An 18,736-nucleotide genomic window follows, 5' to 3' on the forward strand; every position below is an offset into this window, starting at 1 on the left:
TGAGGACAATATTTGGAAACTAGCCTCTGAACAAGCCTTTTTTCTCTAATCTACCCAATACTAAACATTCCATGTTATTATAGATATCTTAACATCATCATAAGGAATCAACAAACTAGTCCCCCGCAAAATCCCCCTGCTTGTCCATCCTCAAGCCTTTTTCCAGACTAATAATCTTATCCAAAAAGGCTTGTTGTCCTTGTTTAAAGGAAATACCCAACAATTTACTTATCTCCCAAGTAACTAAAGCTTCATCCAATAATCTGAAAAACCAGAAGAGGAAGCTGTTGAAATGCTAACTCTTTCTAAAGCTTCCCTTAACAATGTCTTCTAGCTCTTCTGATAAAAAAACCCGATTCAAAGCTGTGATTATCACCATTAACTGCAATCCTTAACCACCCTTTCACACTATCCCCCCAAATTCGATCCATCATTCACATCCTCACAACCCTGAAACTCTGCATCCATGACAAGCTATCCAGTTGATTCCTCTGGAATTCATATTTCTCCAGTCCCTGACGATTAAGGCACTATCTTTCTTAGGCTTAAAATTCAAGATACTTCCCATCCAGTATTTTCTGCCCCTACACCTTTTGTAAACCCTTTTGTAACTTCTGCTTTTCCTTTTCTCTAACGGAACACTTTTGGTGCTTAACGAACTGTCAGACTTATAACACAGTCTACCCTTAACTTTGCTTCCTGAATTATCAATGGTAGGCTCTATCACCCTTAACTCAGAATCCTTGGCTCGAAAACCATCCTGCTCAATTATCTCTGAATCTGACCTCCTCCCCACATCTTCTCTGCTAAAACAACTTGACTTAGCCAAATCCTTATCTTGAACCATTTTCCCAAATTTATCAATTTTAATTTTTGGCCCAGCAGAAATAATCCTCATTACGTTAGGCCCAGCAAACTCATCTTCTTCTGAATGGGCTTCAGACCCAGCAGCCGTCATTTTTGAATCTCTCAATCCCAAACCTACAAACTCACCCACTTTGACACTCCCTCCATACTGCACAACTGACTTTCCATTAATGTCTGATCTATTTTTTGAAATTCTTGGAAATCGATTATCTCCACCAACTTCATCAAGCCTGATAACTGCGCCCTGTTCCATCCAACTGTCCACTCTCTGACAGTTTTCTTCTTCTGATCTAGCAGAATCTTCCTCATTTTCTGACCATATCCTGTCTCCTTCGTTCTCAGTCATGAACGCTCCCAACTGTCCCTCATCGGAACTGACCACCGGAGGATTTGTGGAAAAGAAAATAGACTCATCATTCGCCGATCCAATCTTCATTGTTACTTTAAAAGATCTTCCATATGATCCAATAGTAATCTGATCTGGAACATCAAAATGACTAGCCACCCTAATTAGCAATCTTGCCTTTGTAAGATCTTCCCTGTGTTTAGTGTCATCAAGAATATCTATAACCCTTCCCCATCTCCCTGCTAACCTTTCAAGGAAAGATTCATTCCAGCATAAAAGAGGTAACCCAAAAAACTCCACCAAACAAAAAGCCAAAGGACACCATCTTCGTTCAGTAATGGCTCTAAACAATCAAACCAAAATTGAAGATCTTCTTTCTTCATCATCCAAGCATCTGACATTTCTTCAACTGATTTAAAGATTGTTACACAAGAGTTCCAGACATACCTCCATCTAACAATCTGGACGTCATAGCCTTCATTAACTAAAGCATTATGAACTAACTCTAACTCAAATAAATTCTTGATAATCCCCGTCAATGATCGTTTAACCCAGCTCGAGCTCTCAGATGAAATGTGCATCTGCATGATGTTTTTCCTGACTTTTTCCCTGTTTTCAGCATCGACGGCCAAATCTTTGACCTCCACACTCCTCGACCTCCTATTCGACATCAATGCATCTTTGTACGATCTGTCATCCTCAAACTTCTAAGAACATCTGGCTCTTGGATTCGAAATATCAGCATCGGAGCACCTCTTTAAATCTTTATTATTACGCTCTACCCATGCTCGGGTTCATTGTATCTCTCTCCTTCTCCATATGATCGCTCCATTTAGATTTTCTACAACCCTTCTCAAACCATCCTCATTCCCAAACTGCACAAAAGCAAAGTTGAAAACTGTATTGAGTTCTAGTTTCCTTAGGGATATAGACTCTTTGAACTAGACCATGAACTAAAAACATTTCCCTTAATGCACGTCTTGACACTCTCCGACTAAGATTATGAACTGAATTCTAAAGTTGACCTGACATCCTCATACCTTTGCTTGTACATGATGCATGTACATGATGTTGTTTCCATTTGCAAGTTCTTAATCTGTGTAATGGCTAGAAAAGAGTAGAGAATGAAAAAAAGTTGTTTTCTACCTTTACTGGAAAACAGAAATATTAAGACTCATGAACAATATGGAGAAGATGGGCTTTGGTTCCAAATGGAGTGGATGGATTAAGAAATGTGTAACAACAACTTCGTTGTCAGTTTTGGTCAATGGGGTTCCTTCTGAGGAATTCCCAATGGCAAAGGGTCTTCGTCAGGGCTTCTCTCTTTCTGCACTACTGTTCAATTTAGTAGGGGAACTTCTCAATTTATTGTTTCTCAAGGCGGTTTCTAAGGGGCTGTTTTGTGGTGTGGAAATAGGTAGGAATGAGGGTTCACTCATCTCATTTGCAATTTGCAGATGATCTCATCATTTTCTGTAGTGCTTCGAAGATGCAAATTTTAAATGTTAAGAGGGTTCTAAGAGTTTTTGAAGTAATGTATGGACTTCAGTTGAACTTAAAGAAAAGCAGATTGTTTGGTATCAAGACGGCTCAAGGGGAGGTTGAGGAGTGGGCGAGGACTATTGGCTGTTCAGTTGGTTGTTTTCCTTCAAATTACCTAGGGCTTCCTCTTGGTGCTAACAAGAATTCCTCAGCTCTTTGGGATCAGGTTGTTCAAAATTATTACAAGAAACTTGCTGATTGGAAGGCTTATACTCTATCATTAGCAAGGAGATTGGTATTGGTTAAGTCAATACTTTGTTCGCTTCCTACTTATTATTTGTCATTGTTTAAGATTCCTTCCTCGGTCAATAAAAACCTTAACTCCATTTTGTCTAAGTTTTTATGGGGAGGGGGAATTGGAAAAAAATAAGATCCACTGGGTTAATTGATCTACTGTTTGCAAATCTAAGAATGAGGGTGGCTTGGGTGTGTTGAATCTAAATAGTATGAACATAGCTCTTTTAGGGAAATGGTCTTGGAGGTTTGCCAATGATAGAAAATATGTTTGGAGGAAGATAATATGAAACAAATACAATCTTGACTCATCATTATTATTGTTCGATAACAAGGTTCCAGCTCAAGCTTCTTGGATTTGGAAATCGATGGTGAATAATTACTATAAACAAGACACTTTTGGTTCTAAGTTTCGAAGCATATGGAGTTTTCAAGTTGGTAATGGACAGCTCATTCGGTTTTGGCAAGACCTTTGGGCGATGAACTATCCGTTAATGGTTTTATTCCCTACACTGTTTTACATTTTGTTAAATAAGAATGGCAAGTTAATAGAGTTTGGCGAGTTTCGATCAATGGGCTGGTTTTGGAATGTTCAATTGAGGAGAAATTTAAATGATTGGGAATTTGAACAATGGTCTAATTTGATATCAATCATCTCAATTTTCAGCCTGTCCAATGAGCTCAATGATGGTCTGATTTGGAAAGGTAATGGAGTTTTCAAGTTGGTAATGGACAGCTCATTCGGTTTTGGCAAGACCTTTGGGCGATGAACTATCCGTTAATGGTTTTATTCCCTAGACTGTTTTACATTTTGTTAAATAAGAATGGCAAGTTAATAGAGTTTGGCGAGTTTCGATTAATGGGCTGGTTTTGGAATGTTCAATTGAGGAGAAATTTAAATGATTGGGAATTTGAACAATGGTCTAATTTGATATCAATCATCTCAATTTTCACCCTGTCCAATGAGCTCAATGATGGTCTGATTTGGAAAGGTAATGGGGAAAGTGTATATTCTGTTAGTTCATGTGTTAAGGTGTGTTCTTCGGGTTTGGAGGAGATTCATTTTTAGAAAAACATCATTGGAGGGGACTGCTGATTCCTAAAGTGGAGTCTTTTATGTGGCTAGTTGTCCTTCAGAAGTTGGCAGTAAAAATAGAATTGGTTAAAAGAGGGGGTTTGGGAAATGAAGATGCTTTATGCCCACTGTGTAAGTTGGCGGAAGAATCTTCCTCACATTTATTTTTTACATGTTCTGCTGCGTGGACATTATGGAACAAATTCTTGAAGTATTGGAGTCTCAATTCGGTTTTTCAGGAATATGCTCAGAGATTTCTTATAGCTTGGGAAGAATTGAAAACTAATTCTGTTATTTGGCCCTTTATCCCAGGCGTTGTTATTTGGACCATTTGAAAACTCAGAAATGCCATTGTGTTTGAAGAGGGGAAGTTAGAAGAGTCCGAATTATTTTTCTTAGCAAGATTCAGGCTTGCTTCTTGGTTCCTTGCCAAGTTCAATGAGTTTTCTATTCCTAAGGAATCTTTAATAAGTGATCCCTCCCTAGGGGATTTATGTTCATCCATCAAGAATTCTAGCGTCTCTAAGATTCCTTGGGAACCTCCTCTTAAGGGCTTCATCGGGTTGGTTTAAGAAGGGAAGACTTATTATCGAAAGTGATTCAAAAAGTGCAGTGGATTGGATTAAGAACCAAGAACCTGCCCCTACTTCCTTGCGTGATCTGATACAGGAAATTGGGGCTCTTATTTATGCTTTGGACGCTGATCTTAGATGGATTCCTAGGAGCTGTAATATGGAGGCTGATAAGTTAGCTAAGCAGGGGATTTGTTGATTGTCTGTAGATTTTTGGTTTGTATGTTTTGTGTTTTCTCGGGCAAAGCACAAGCTTTGAGTCTGTAAGGGTGGTGGTAGTTTTGTAAGTGGTAAATCAATCAGGTATCTAAATTGGTTTACCCTAAGTCAGTGGTGTTGGTTATGGTTGTTTTTGGGTGTCTTCTGTTTTTGAAGGGGTGTTTTTCTGGTTGTATCTTATGTAATTTCAGGTGTTGAATAAATTTCTAAGGCACTCTTTTCCTCTTTCCACTGATTAAGGAGCTTCGTTATAATCTCCTATAATCAAGAAGGGGGTTTTTAACGAGGCCTACAATTCTTATAAAAAAAAATATGGATGCTGCAACCAGTGGTGACTGGAAGAGGAGTGGGTTAGGTGGTGTATTAAGAGATGATGCAGGTTCGATCTTAGGTTCTTTCCAGGAGGCTTCTGGTCCAGGTCCTCCGACCTTGATGGAGCTAAAGGCTATTCAAAAGGGATTATCTTTCTTTGTTTCTTTTCGAGGACGTGTTAGGGGTCGGTTGATAATTGAAAGTGATAGTAAGGTGGCATTGGATTGGGTTAGGAATGTTGAAGTTTGTCCAGATGTGTATGCTTTTATTGTAAAAGACATTGTTGATAGGCTTAAAGATTCAGAGGGTGTTATTAGATGGGTTGCTAGGACAACTAACTTAGAGGCTGATGCCTTAGCTAAGGCTGGAATAGGTTGAGTAGAGTGTTGATTTTAGGGTTTTTTTTTTTGGTTTTCAAGTTAGTTTGTAAGGGGTCATTATTGGTGTTGTAATCTTTATGTATCTGTTTTATTATTAATGAAATCTAAGGCACTCTTTTTCTCCTTCCGCTGATTAAGGAGCTTCTCTACGAGCTCCATTAATCATGAAGGGGGATTTTAACGAGGCCTTCAATTATTATAAAAAAATGGTATCATTTATATAATTATTATTATTATCGGTATCAAATGTTTTACCATATCTATCAATCTAGGAAGAAGCAAAAGAAAACAATATATATATATACCCTTTTTGGGAAATTTGTTTCTATGAGAGGCTTTATTTTATTGATAATACTTACAGTGGAGTTTTGAATCATAATATCTGAGGTTCTGGATTATTTATGTGCCTATAATTGCTCCCTTTCCTCAGCTAACATGTTGAGTTCAGTTTTGCTAATTAGATCCTTTAAAAGGTACCAGTTCTTCTTTCTGCATTTTGAATCTTGGTGGTTGAAGAGAAACTCCTCCTGGTTCTGTCAATTTGCTTTATGTTCTGTATCTTCTAGAAAGAAAAATCGGATTAATGATTCTTGCACTGTTGGCATATTGTGGATGGGTTTGCAATTTATTTTTCCAAATAGTACTGGATGCTGATATTCAAAATCTTTCTGAAGTTTAGCATGATTATATTCATTTTCTTCATATGGATGGGAAGTGGGCCTGTGGTGGTATTATGAAATGATTTCAATTATCTTTCTAAAATTAGCATCATTATGAAATAAGAGCCTCCCACCAGGAGACATGCATGAGATATATGTACATTGACCCCCTCCCCCCCCCCAAAAAAAAACCACCAGAACAAACACATGTCAGATGCAAAATAATGCTATTTTATTCGTGTAAATATAGGCAAACTGTACTGTCTGCAAAGCAGATGATAGTGGTGCAACAGCTTTGAGTTCCTCGTTTTCTTGCAAGGATTTGTATGGAACCCATTCCATTGGCTTGCTTGGAAAAATACGATCATGGAAGTCTGTAAGTGCTCATTATTTCTTTTTCATGATGTCATGTTGCCCCCTAATTGTTTACTACAGTCTCTTTAACTTCTTTTAACTGAGAATAATGAAACAAACCTTGAATTAAAGTAATGAGTTCAAGAACATAGAGGTGATAATTATTTTGGCTTCATCTTGTTGCTTTTATTAATTACTTCAAAAGTTGTGAAAACGTGAATGTAAAGAACATTGAGAATGAAGGTAAAATTGTATTTGGTTGAAATTAGTAAATGGCTAAACTGTAATACGCTTAGAAACATGGATGTTGTGTATACAAGTCTAATAAGACATTATGCTGTACATAAAGTTTTCAATATTTAGTTTTCAATTTTTTTAATTGCTCTTCTTCAGAAATAGATTTTTGGCTTTTTGTTTCTGAAACAAAAAGTAGCAATAAAATGTTTTTTCTAGCATGAGAGTCAGAAATAACCAAGGGAGCACTAACATCATCGTCGTTTATATCTTTTGGCCTTTTTTTATTACTTCTTTATCCTGAAGGTGGCGATTCTTCAGATGTTAGAAAAGCAGATGGGACCTGACTTCTTCAAAAAGGTTTGGGGTATCATCTCGACTCTTGTAGTTGGCATTTTGGACAATATGTACAAAGGAATTGTGGAATCAGCTTTGTTTGTTGATGCTAATTTATTCTTGGTTTTCTGTTTTCGATATACAGATTCTGCAAGCAATAATTTCTCGTGCACAAAATACAAACTGTGCTGTGAGGTCTCTTAGTACGAAAGAGGTGATCATATATGTTTTTCTTTTAACTCACAGTTATCATCAATGTGCCGGCTGTCTATTAATTTCCTTTCTGGTTGTATTAACATCCACAATGGAACTGCTGCTATTTGGTTTTGGTTAGCTATAGTTGATCGCCAATAAAATTGTCATTCTAGAAACCCTAAAACTAGATCAATTTATGAAAAAATAAAATTTTTTAGGCGTGCAAATAAAACTAGAGAAAAAGCAATGTAGGGCTTGGGAATGCTAGTACTCGTGAGGAAGGTATTAGCATCCTCATCACAGCATCTGTCCACATGTGGTACCAATTAATCATGCATAATCTTTAACACTTGACAAAATTGGTTTTAAGACATTTGAAAATAATCCTCTTTAACCTTTTTTGAAACCATAATTTGTTTATTTGAACTTAGTTTGAAATCAAATGGGGATTTTTTCATAACAGATTTTCCCATATATTTTCAGAAACTTGGCAGGTTATAAAAGAAGGTTTTCTTGTATAGAACTTTTTATTTTATTCCCAAGAACTATACTATTTTTGACTTCATTTAGGCCCTTTCTCCTAAGATAATAAATAAGAAACTAATAAAAAATTCATCATGATCTTTATTTTCATTTCTAAGAAGTAACCAACATACCTTTCTTGGTGGAATGCTATGAAATTTACTTGCTTTGAAGAATTCTTTAAATTCCCCAACAAGTTGGGGAAATGTTGATAGTGGAATGCTTTTCGTATTTAGTTGAAACCAAGGTATCATACTGAAGATTAGATGGGTCGAAAAGATTGCAATTGGAGATAAGTGTGCTTACAGCTGTGACTATTAAAACAAACATTAGAGGAAAATCTAGTTGTTAGACAATGAATATGGTTGAATAGTGGGGAATTCTCTTAATCAGTGAGGTATTCTCAGCCATGCATCGTGGGTGACACATAGGCATTTGAACTATGTAGGGAAGGTTAAATTTCCACCTTATGCCAAGCTGGAGTCCTCAAACTGAATTTTTCTTCTTTTATCTCATGCAATTGGTTTTGAGATTCTATCACAATTCCCTATCTAAATTCCATGTCATTTATAATCCTCAGTAATGTTGAGGATTTATGGAAACACTCAAAATTCCAGTCTGCTGGGGATATATTTGGAAAAGAAATTAATTAGAACCCATTGTGCTATCGAATAACAACAATTTAAGTGTTCATGGAACGGCAATAAAGAGCTAATCATGAAAATGATGACTTTGTTAATTTTGTTGTTCAAACCATCTACAATAACTATGTGTTAATTAACTAAGTGCAGGTGTTTCAAGATTTCTGAACTATGTTTTCTTTCATTTTAGATTCATGGAGCTTAAAACCATGTTTTTGATGTAGTAAATTGACAACAAAGTTCCACAAGGAGAAGTGGTTGATCCTTGAATTAGTAACTCTTAATTTAATCTAATAAATTGGCCTAGCTCAGACTGGATGCTGTTCATCTATGTCTGATGGTGCTAAAAGTATATCCAAATATTGAAGACAACATTTTCTGCTTCCAACATTTCCAAGATTTGTTATCGGTTTTTAGTTTCTGAAAATGAAAACATGCTCAGCCAACATGGTTTTGCTCTAAATGTTTTCCCGGGCAGGGTGGGGGAGGAAAAGAAAACAGAAAGAGTAGATAAAACAATAGCAATCCCGTATTGATCCTAACTTGATAGGGATATATAGTTTTGCATGTCCATGTTTTTTTTGGATAATGGTGAATGTGAAAAAGTATTTTCATTGTTACGTATTTTATTTGTTATTATTTCATAAAGTATGTAATTGTTTTACTTCAAATTTAAATACAAGTTAGTCAGATTTTTGGGTCATTAATTAAGCTATAAACTGTTATATTCAGTTCCGTCATTTTGCTAACAAAATTGGAAATCTGGAGCGTCCGTTTCTGAAAGAATTTTTTCCTCGGTGGGTGGGATTTTATGGATGTCCGGTGCTCAGGTATGATTTAAGTGAGTAATGTATTTTATGTCTTCTGCATTTGGGATCCTCTTGCTAGTTTTATTTATGTTTTTTTTTTCTTACCATCTATTTGTAAGGATGGGGTTTTCCTACAACAAGCGGAAAAATATCATTGAGTTGGCAGTTCTGCGCGAATGCACAGCTACAATTGAATCAAGTGTATCGGTTCTGAATGTTAACCCTGATTCTGAAAACCGTGATGGTGATATCGGGTGGCCTGGGGTTATGACTGTGAGGGTTTATGAGCTTGATGGCATGTCTGATCATCCAGATCTTTCAATGGCTGGTGATGCATGGCAGCTGCTGGAAATAGTATGCCACTCAAAGCTTGCTGCTAAACGATACCAGAAGCCTAAAAAGGGTTCAAAACCTGATGGCTCCGATGATAATGGTGATTTGCCTACAGCAGACATGCGTTCAAGGTATTTTATCTTCTCAATGTCGGGTTATTTGTGTATAACTTGTTCCAGAAGATTCCATTAACACATTCTTCCATGTTTAATTGTTCTTTTGCAGTGTAGACTCTCCATTGTTGTGGATTAGGGCAGATCCAGAGATGGAATATCTAGCTGAAATTCATTTTAATCAACCTGTGCAGATGTGGGTAAGAAAGATATTATTCTCAGTTCTAGCTAAGTTTTTTAATGTTTTTGCATGACACAGCTTGAAGTAGGTCAGTTTCAAGGTCATTTTCCTTGACAATCTAAGCAATCATTAAGTGCATTTGGATTATCAGGTTGCATCCTCACTTTGTTTCTCTTTGATGATTTAAGGGTTCCCTTCCAACCATTAGAGGGAATATCGGCTCTTAATCTGTGCATGTTTGTTAAATGCTTAGCCAAAATGTGGAGATTTCCCTACCGTAAACTATCTTTTAGCCAACAGTTGACAATTCCACCATCATTCACCAACTGAACCTGTAGGTATCTCACACCTGTTTTCATGTATTCATCTAATGTAGATGTCTTCTATTGAATAATACCAAAGAAAAATTAGACCAACCTCCTTTTCTTCTGTCTTTGTTCTCTTGTTAGTTGTTAACAAAAATAAATTTTAGATGCACATGAATTGTTCTCCATCATTAGTTTTTTTCAAAGTTTTTGCATAACCCAGCATGACGTAGATATCACTTGCAAGGTCATTAACTTAACAATTTCAAGCAACCATTAAAGCTTTGCTTGGTATGAAGGATGGAAAGGAGTATGTCAAATTTGTTAATCTAATGGTTAAGCTACAAAGCAGGAAAATGGTTATCAATCTTATCTATTTGATTAACAAAATTTTCATCCTTATACAATGCAAAACATAAGTGCATAAGGTTTATTCACTTCTTTTGTCCTGTTATTTATGGTTTTATTTTCCTCTCATTATAGGGGATGGTGGATGTTACTCTTTCCATGCTTAATAAATGTTTGATGCCCTCTCCAAAACTAGTTTTTGCAAAAACTTGATATTTCCACCTTTTCAGCAACTGGTATTGCAGGAATACTCCATCTGTATTCTAGTGTTCATCCAAAATTACGAGTTTCTAAATCAATTTTATATTCTATTGAATTATACCTTCGATGATTAAATCTAACTCCTTTTTTGCCTTTGATTTCTCCTATTCACGCTAAAGAAAAAGAAAGAAGAAATTGTTTTAGATAAAATGTTCACTATGGGATGCTGTTAGAGGATCAAAGGCCATATTCTTAATCAGTTTATGTTGCTAGGATCATTATCATATTAAGCAAAGTGATAGTGGTAGATATTTTCTAGTTGGACTTGACATTTCTCCTTGGCCTTTTAAAAAGGGTTACTTTCTCCTAGAACGTGGTCATAACACTTTCTATGTTCACTCAATTATTCCAATAGAAAATAGCCTCTCCTCTGCCCTGTATATAGTCATTTATGTTTCCTCCATGCAGCAGGGAAAGATAGTCATACTTTTTCTTCTCTATTTTTTATTCTTGCCACATAATTGATATAGTAAAGACATTGCGTTGTATTTCAATATTTTGGGTAATGGAACATGGGAGTGTCACTACCAAAAGATGACATGCTAATTGGTTACTGCTGGCTAAATTTATTGGGAACACAACTTTTTGTATTCAAATTTTCTTCCTGACAGTTTTTCTTTTTTGGAGATTAACTCACATGTGATGAAATTCAATTTATTGTATGTATTCAAAGAACGCGGTTTATTAACGAGCTTTCGACCATGCCTGTTATCTAGATACTGTTATTGAGAGTTGAGATAAAGTTTTTGCTATTATCAATTTTGTAACAGTGTTTATCCCTGCATGAGGGTATTCCGTGTTTTCAAATGTACTGGGTGTTTTATTTAATGAAATATAAGGTACTCTTTTCTTCATTCCAATGTTTGTTAACATACTTGTTAGTATGTGGACGAATACGAATGGAGTTTTTAACGAGACCTCCAATTTTTATCAAAAAAAAAATTAATTAATTGTTAACTGTCTCTTGAATTAGTAGCTTGAAATTTCAGTTTCAGTAAGTCGGGAACTTGTATTTAACTAAAATCTATATATTGAAGCCTTCATATTAATTTGGAATTTGCCTTCTATGCAAAAGAAGAGCTATGCATTGAAAAGCAAGAAAAGTAAATGTCTAAATGTGCTTCGAGTTTAGTGATACTTGGGGAGAGCATACATTCTAACCCTTCATGTGTGCTCCACCCATATCCCATACTGAAGCCCAGTTATTTTTCATTGATCAATATAATTGGATTAAATGGAAATTTTACCAAGAACAAGTTGTATCTGATAAAACTGAACAAGCCACGTACTTAGTTCAAGGTTCCTGTTAGTTTACATATTTTTCACCCAGTGGTTTAGCTGTATCTGTTGCTCTTTATAAATTACATCCAATGACTTAATTTTTCCTTAGTATTTGACTTCTTAAAATTATTACTATGATCAGATTAATCAGTTAGAGAAGGATGAAGATGTTGTAGCTCAGGCACAAGCGATCACAGCACTAGAATCTTTACCAGAGCTTTCATTTCCTGTTCTCAAGGCACTGAATAACTTCCTGACTGACACAAAGGTTCTTCTGCTCTCTAAAGAATTATTTGGTTAACGATTTGTCGTGGATTGAGTTTGATCATTTTAATTTTTATCATGGTGTCAAGGCCTTTTGGAGGGTTCGAATTGAGGCAGCATTTGTATTGGCTAGTACATCTTCTGAGGTATCGTCGCCAGCATTCGAGGCTCTTCAATGAATAGTGCTGTGATGAAATTCAGCAAACCTATTTTTCGCTTGTTTCTTCGCCAGAATTTTTTGTTATGATTTTGAGAAGTTATTCTGTAACAATTGCATGTCTTATTGGGTTGCATGAGTTTGAGTTTCTGCATAATGCTCTAAATGTTGGTATGGATTGATGTTTTCTTTTACCATCTTACATTCAATGATCCATATGCCTGGAGTGTCCAAATTTTTAATTTTTTGTTGTTCAACAGTGAGATCTGTTGTAGTTCTTAACATTTAAATAGTACCTTTTAACATTGGTATTCCCAAAACCAAACAGTAGGTGTGCTGTTTGGATTTTCTTTAATAGATAGCATATCTTAATTCATCTTCTGTCATCTTTGTGCTTTTATACATTTGCTTTAGGCATAGGGATTATATTTCATTCTCTGGCTGGCAGGAAACTGATATGGCTGGTTTGCAACATCTGGTGAAGTTTTATAAAAGTCGAAGGTTTGACACTGATATTGGATTACCGAAGTGAGTTTCTTACCTAAGTCTCAATTCATCAATGATTGTTAAAATGCCCTTGTAAGAAGTTCCATTTCCTGCTGATCTTGCCAGACCAAATGACTTCTCAGATTTTCCAGAGTACTTCGTTCTTGAGGTAATGCAATGAGGTAGGCTGTGGTAAACTGTCTTTATGTTATAATGTATAACTAACTTGGATGCTTCTGTTGCTTGTGAAATTTCTCGTTTATGGAAGTTGACTTAAACACTTCATGAAATATTTGATCTAGTGATTTGAAAAGGGATGGCTAGGTCCAAGATAGTAACATTAGGTATTTCTCGTTTTCATGCGGAACATTTATGTAAATTAGGTTAACTGCATTTTCCATGTGGAATTTTTATCGTAAACTAGGTTAACTTCATTTTCCATGTAAAACTTGGCTTACTCTGGTTTTGAAGATGGAAGTGAACTATGTTCTGTGTGCTGTCTTGAATTTTAGCCTTTTCCTTTACTTTGAGATGCTTCTTGTATGGTTCAGTACTTAAGCCTGAGTTGCTAAATTTATAACTGATATGTAGTTTGTGGGAGTTCTTAAAAACAATTTTCTGTTTTCATAGGCCATTCCGCATGCCGTAGCCACGATAAGAGCTGCAGACGGGAAAAGCCCTAGAGAAGCCGTTGAGTTTATTCTGCAACTCTTGAAGGTATGGTTTACCTTGGCTAACACTTATCGTACGAGATCATCTAGATTTCGAATGCTCATACAAATTAAGATACATCAGTGATGGCTTTCTAATTTTGCTGCATGAATTTTTTTTTCGGCTAGTAGTAAATGATATGCAGTGGCCAATTGCCTGCATAAATTATAGAACCCTTTTATTTTTTCTTTTGATTTGCATGGTTTGCTTTTCGAGAAGAGAAAAGCAGGGAATTGGCTTCCTAATTTTGCAATATAGAAAATCGTTGTTGTTGCAACTCTTCATTTTTCTTGAGGTATTTCTATCTGAAACGTTTCATCGTTGTGGGATACGACATTCCCTAAGAGTGTGAGAGTTTGTTCAAAGATAGTCTGATAATAATTTCAAAATTTGTGCAGAAGCTTTAGGTTACGTTTTCTGTTTGATGGAACTCAAGTTACTATTGGTTAAACCCAGTAAGACTACCTCTGTCCATTCCTTCAAAAAAAAAAATATCAGCTGAGCCGATAAGTCTTTTTGTTTCTGTTCTCTTTTCTTCTTTTGGGAGGAAGATTTGTTGTTCTGGCTAAAAACAAGTTAAGCGGATGTAGAATGTAGATTCTTGATTAACTTCTCAGGTTTTTTTTATATTTTAACATTATGGCATATTTTATAATATTTGCTGGTTTTATCTTGACACTAAGCATATTGCCTGTCAGGCAGCACTTCTCTTGTTGCTTGGGCATCATTTCATTGTTGCTTTTGCTACTTCTGTTGGTTATAGATTCTATCGGTTAGAGATCCCTAAATAGTAGGTTGTTAGTTTTAGTTTTTAAATTTGAAATTTGAAATAATTTGTTAGGATTATCTGTTGCAGAATCCTATAAGTTAGAATAGTCTTTGTTAATTTAGTGAAAAGAGAATAAAACTTCTAAAGTCAGTATAGTCTCTCTAAAACTCACAACTTCCTATTTTCTTTTTGCGCTTAAAAGATTGCAAAAATGCAAAGCAAATGGTAACTAGACAAATCATTATGATAAAAATGAATAACCAAATGCCACACCAATTCTAACATGGTTCAGCCATAAGCTTTTTGTTTATGAAGTTTCAAGCAAATAGCTGAGGCAACTACCCATTAGAGTTAAAAAGTCGAACTTCTGCAAGATCTAAAGCTGAACATGGCATGTGTCTTTGGAGTGTTGGAAAGTGAAAAACATGTTCACGATGCTTAATACTGTGGAAACATGACTTTAAATTTTTGAATTCTACAATCAGTAGTTACTTCGTATTTTATAGGCTATTGAGGTCCAAGATAAGGTGGTCCTTCATGCATGGGAAGAGGCTTGGAAGGACTAGGATTTGCTTTCTAAGTTAGAAAACCTTGTACTAATACTTTGCACTGTCAGAGAGTAGCAATTAAAAAGTGACCTTAAAGATGGACAACAAGGTTTATATAAGTAAAACATGCATATAGGTGTTTGCATGACTTGAGGTTGTTCCTGCCATTCTTTTTTGTGCAGTTACTGATATACACTGCTTACTGTTTCCTTGCACTCCATACTTTTTTATTTTCATAAATGATGCTTCAGTTATTTGCTTTAGTTCTTATGCTTGATACTTCCCTTTTCTTATTCTGGCTTTCTGTTTTCCACTGCACTTTGACAGTATAACGATAATAACGAGAATCCTTACTCGGATGTATTCTGGCTCGCTGCATTAGTACAGTCAGTTGGTGAACTTGAATTTGGGCAGCAGGTATATAATTATATTCTGTACTTACAGTACCTTTTTGTTTGTCTTAGTTTGTTTAAAAACTCCATTGGGTAGAGTTCTTTCCTGTCCGTTTGACTCTTTGTTCTGTTACTACAACCTACTAGGAATAACAGTATACAGTTCTTAAGAAACTAGAGCCTTCTTGTTTTGTGGGTGTTCTTCCCACATGTTAGGTTTTTGAAATTTAGGGAAATATGTAGCAGTTCATACCCACCGAATTGTCTTCAGCTGCATACCTTCCCTTCACTCTTGTATTCTTTACATGCGTGTGCAGTGGACATATGCATGCAATAATCTGAAAATACATCAGTTACTGCGCATTCGTATCTTATTTATGTTCCTTTCCTCTGATGCTGATGCTATACTTTTATTTTTTTCTACTTTATTCCTCTTTAAATTTCTTTTTGGCTGATGTGATATGTCGGGAGCAAAGGATATTTTTCCAATGTTCCAGATTTTGGTTTTGGTCATGCATCACCTATGTCATTTCAAAGCATTCATCTGCAAGGCTATCCTTTTTACATTTTTTTCCTCTTATTTCAGAGTATTCACTTCTTATCTTCTTTTCTCAAGCGCATTGATCGGCTTTTGCAATTTGACAGGTGATGGTTATCTTCTGATTTGTTTGATTAAAGACTGATTGTTCCAAATGATCTCCATGTTATTCACATTGTATGATACTTACCAGGTTGATGCCCAGTTACAATGGGGTATTGACAATCAGTTGCATCCGGACCTTGGCACAGATTGCATTAAAGCTTTCTGGATTCATCCATATGGTGTGTTTTTTTCTCTGATCCCTTACCAAATAATGTTTACATATTTCTTTACAGATTCTGTTTCTCAATGCAGGATCATGTCTGTGAACTAATTAAACCGTATCGAGATTTCAAGACCATCTGGCAAGTCCGAAAAGAAGCAAGCAGAGCTTTGCTTGATCTTGAGTTCCATTGCAATGGCATCAATGCGGCATTGTTGTTGTTTATTAAGTATATAAAGGAAGAGCCTTCTTTAAGAGGTTCCCTTCTGTTAAAAGAAAAAAAAATCTACAACTCTCCTGATGTTATCTTATGCTTATTTTTATTGGTAATATGTATTGATATTTGTTTAAAAATACACATTCTCTGATTACAGGTCAGGTAAAGTTGGGTGCCCATGCTATGCGATTATGTCAGATACAAGGTGGATCGGTTTCTAGTGAGGATATCAAGGCAGAAGCTCTTGTGGCTTTGCTTCAGCTTTTAGAGAGTCGAATAGCATTCAATAATGTATTCTTCCGACACTACATGTTCGGCATTTTACAAGTTCTTGCAGGAAGGTGCGTATGCATTCTCATATTCTCTCTCTAGAATTTAGACTTTCCTTCGGACAAGTGGTTGCCTCATACTAGAGGGTAATATTGCTTGGGAAGAGAATACATCTAATGATTGAAAACATATAATTTTCTTATGCTTTAAAATTATGGAGAAACTGAGAAAATTACAACTTTTCTCTACTTATTTGCTAAAAAATGCGGCGAAGTCAAAGAATGAGAAAACCGGTTGTGGTGTTGGAAGCTTGTTGATTTCCTTTCGTTTTGCTTTTATGGTCCAATACACTTCGTCCTGTTGGGGGAAACATACCCGTGAATTTGATGTAGTGCTTGTTTTTTTATACTAATGCTATTTATGGGTGGTTTATGTCCAAAATATCTAATTTTCATTTTATTTGTTCTTTGAATTAGTAATTACTTTTTGAAAACCCTTCCTATAAGTTTGTCTTCTTTTAGAAACAAATTTCATAATCAAAATTTTGAGCCCTCGTTTTCAGATCCCCGACACTATATGGAGTGCCGAAAGATAAGATACCGTGTATGGGTAATGTGGAGGTTTGCAATGAGCAGAGGAACAATTTTGCTGCTCTTGTTACAGAGATAAAACCTCCTCAACCTCCCATGGACAATCTCAATCATTCACTTGACAATTTGGCAATTCCAGAAGCTCCAAAGGAAGTAGATACAGTTTCCAACAGTCATGAGAAAACCAGTCATGAGAGAAAGATGGCTGTTGTTAAGATAAGGGTCAAACAGTCGGCGACAACTAGTAAAGCAGAGGAAAGATCTGAAGGTGGGGAAAGATCAGAAGGAAGGCATCATGAAGCCGATCGAGGCGCAACCAGTTCAGTTTCTGTGGATGCACCCCAGAGAAACTCAGCTGAGGCTGTGAGTATTAGCAACCAAAATGTTGAAGAGGTCAACTCGTTTCATGATCATGGTTCTCGGATTACTGCTAGCATTGGGAGTGCGAAAATTGCGAGTGAAGGTGACAACTTTGGTAAGGAGCTTCAGTGTACCGCTGATTCGGGTAAGGCGTCCGTGCACCATCAGCCTGATGGTCCCTCATCACCAAGCACCATTCAAGATAACTACATAGATGCTGAAGCAAAAAAGTATGCAAGTCTACAAACACTATCCGTCTCGAGGGACGATGCACCTTCATCACAGGGGAAGGATGAGAGGAAGTCGTCAAAGAAGAAGAAGAAGAAGAAGAAAGATAAGGAGAAGAAAAGAAAAGGGGAAGAGCTTAAAGGAGAGCGAGATGATCCGGAGTATCTAGAGAAGAAGCGATTGAAGAAGGAGAAGCAGCAGAAGGAAAAGGAGATGGCAAAGCCGCTGAGTGAAGTGAAGGCACCCGCAACCGAGTTAAGAGTTAAGAAAGAGGAAACCATAGAGTTGCCTGGTAACAAACAGGAAGTGGAAAATACAAATTCGAGTGGACAGAACAAGGTAGTGATTCCAAAGTTGGAAACGATGACCGAGCCTACTCAAGCAACTCCTGCTCCCAAATTTCGAATCAAGATTAAGAACAAGACATTGAATAAATCTTAGGTAGTTTGTCCATCGTTAAAACATGGGTGAAAGGATGCTTCCATCCTTTATTACTTTGCGGACTTGGTTTTTAATGTGAAGCTTCTTTTGAATTTTCAAATTCTCGATACTCACTATCCGCGGCTTTAGACAATTTTGGGGTTTGAATTTAACTGTATAATTGTCATGTATGAGTTTAGGTTTAGATTTATTTTGGTTTTAATGTCACTTAGAGTTGGTCTAAGCTCTCGTAATTTGAGTCTGCAAAATCTAGGTTCCAAAAGGTTTTCTATTCATACAGATAACTTATGTTAATATCAAGGCTCAAGTAAATTTGTAACGTTAACTATTTCATCTATACCAAAAAAGTAGCTGATAAATATAGAGTAAGTGGGTCAGTAT

General features: G+C 36.2%; 1 protein-coding gene across 1 annotated transcript; it reads left to right on the plus strand.

Annotated features, from left to right (window-relative positions):
- The first annotated feature begins 5,167 nt into the window (after positions 1-5,167).
- LOC120207905 (transcription initiation factor TFIID subunit 2-like) lies at positions 5,168-18,428 on the plus strand. Its single transcript, XM_039207309.1, has 19 exons — positions 5,168-5,540; positions 6,066-6,163; positions 6,457-6,582; positions 7,101-7,154; positions 7,276-7,344; positions 9,221-9,318; positions 9,417-9,761; positions 9,856-9,943; positions 12,262-12,387; positions 12,473-12,529; positions 12,989-13,068; positions 13,153-13,195; positions 13,657-13,743; positions 15,382-15,471; positions 16,033-16,091; positions 16,178-16,268; positions 16,342-16,507; positions 16,624-16,807; positions 17,299-18,428. The coding sequence occupies exons 1-19, from the start codon at positions 5,168-5,170 to the stop codon at positions 18,353-18,355; spliced, it is 3,291 nt and encodes a 1,096-aa protein (XP_039063240.1). The 3' UTR covers positions 18,356-18,428.
- Positions 18,429-18,736: the final 308 nt, after the last annotated feature.

The sequence above is a fragment of the Hibiscus syriacus genome, unplaced genomic scaffold (genome assembly GCF_006381635.1).
Source record: "Hibiscus syriacus cultivar Baekdansim isolate YM2019G1 unplaced genomic scaffold, ASM638163v2 tig00000510_pilon, whole genome shotgun sequence".
NCBI classification, from domain to species: domain Eukaryota; kingdom Viridiplantae; phylum Streptophyta; class Magnoliopsida; order Malvales; family Malvaceae; genus Hibiscus; species Hibiscus syriacus.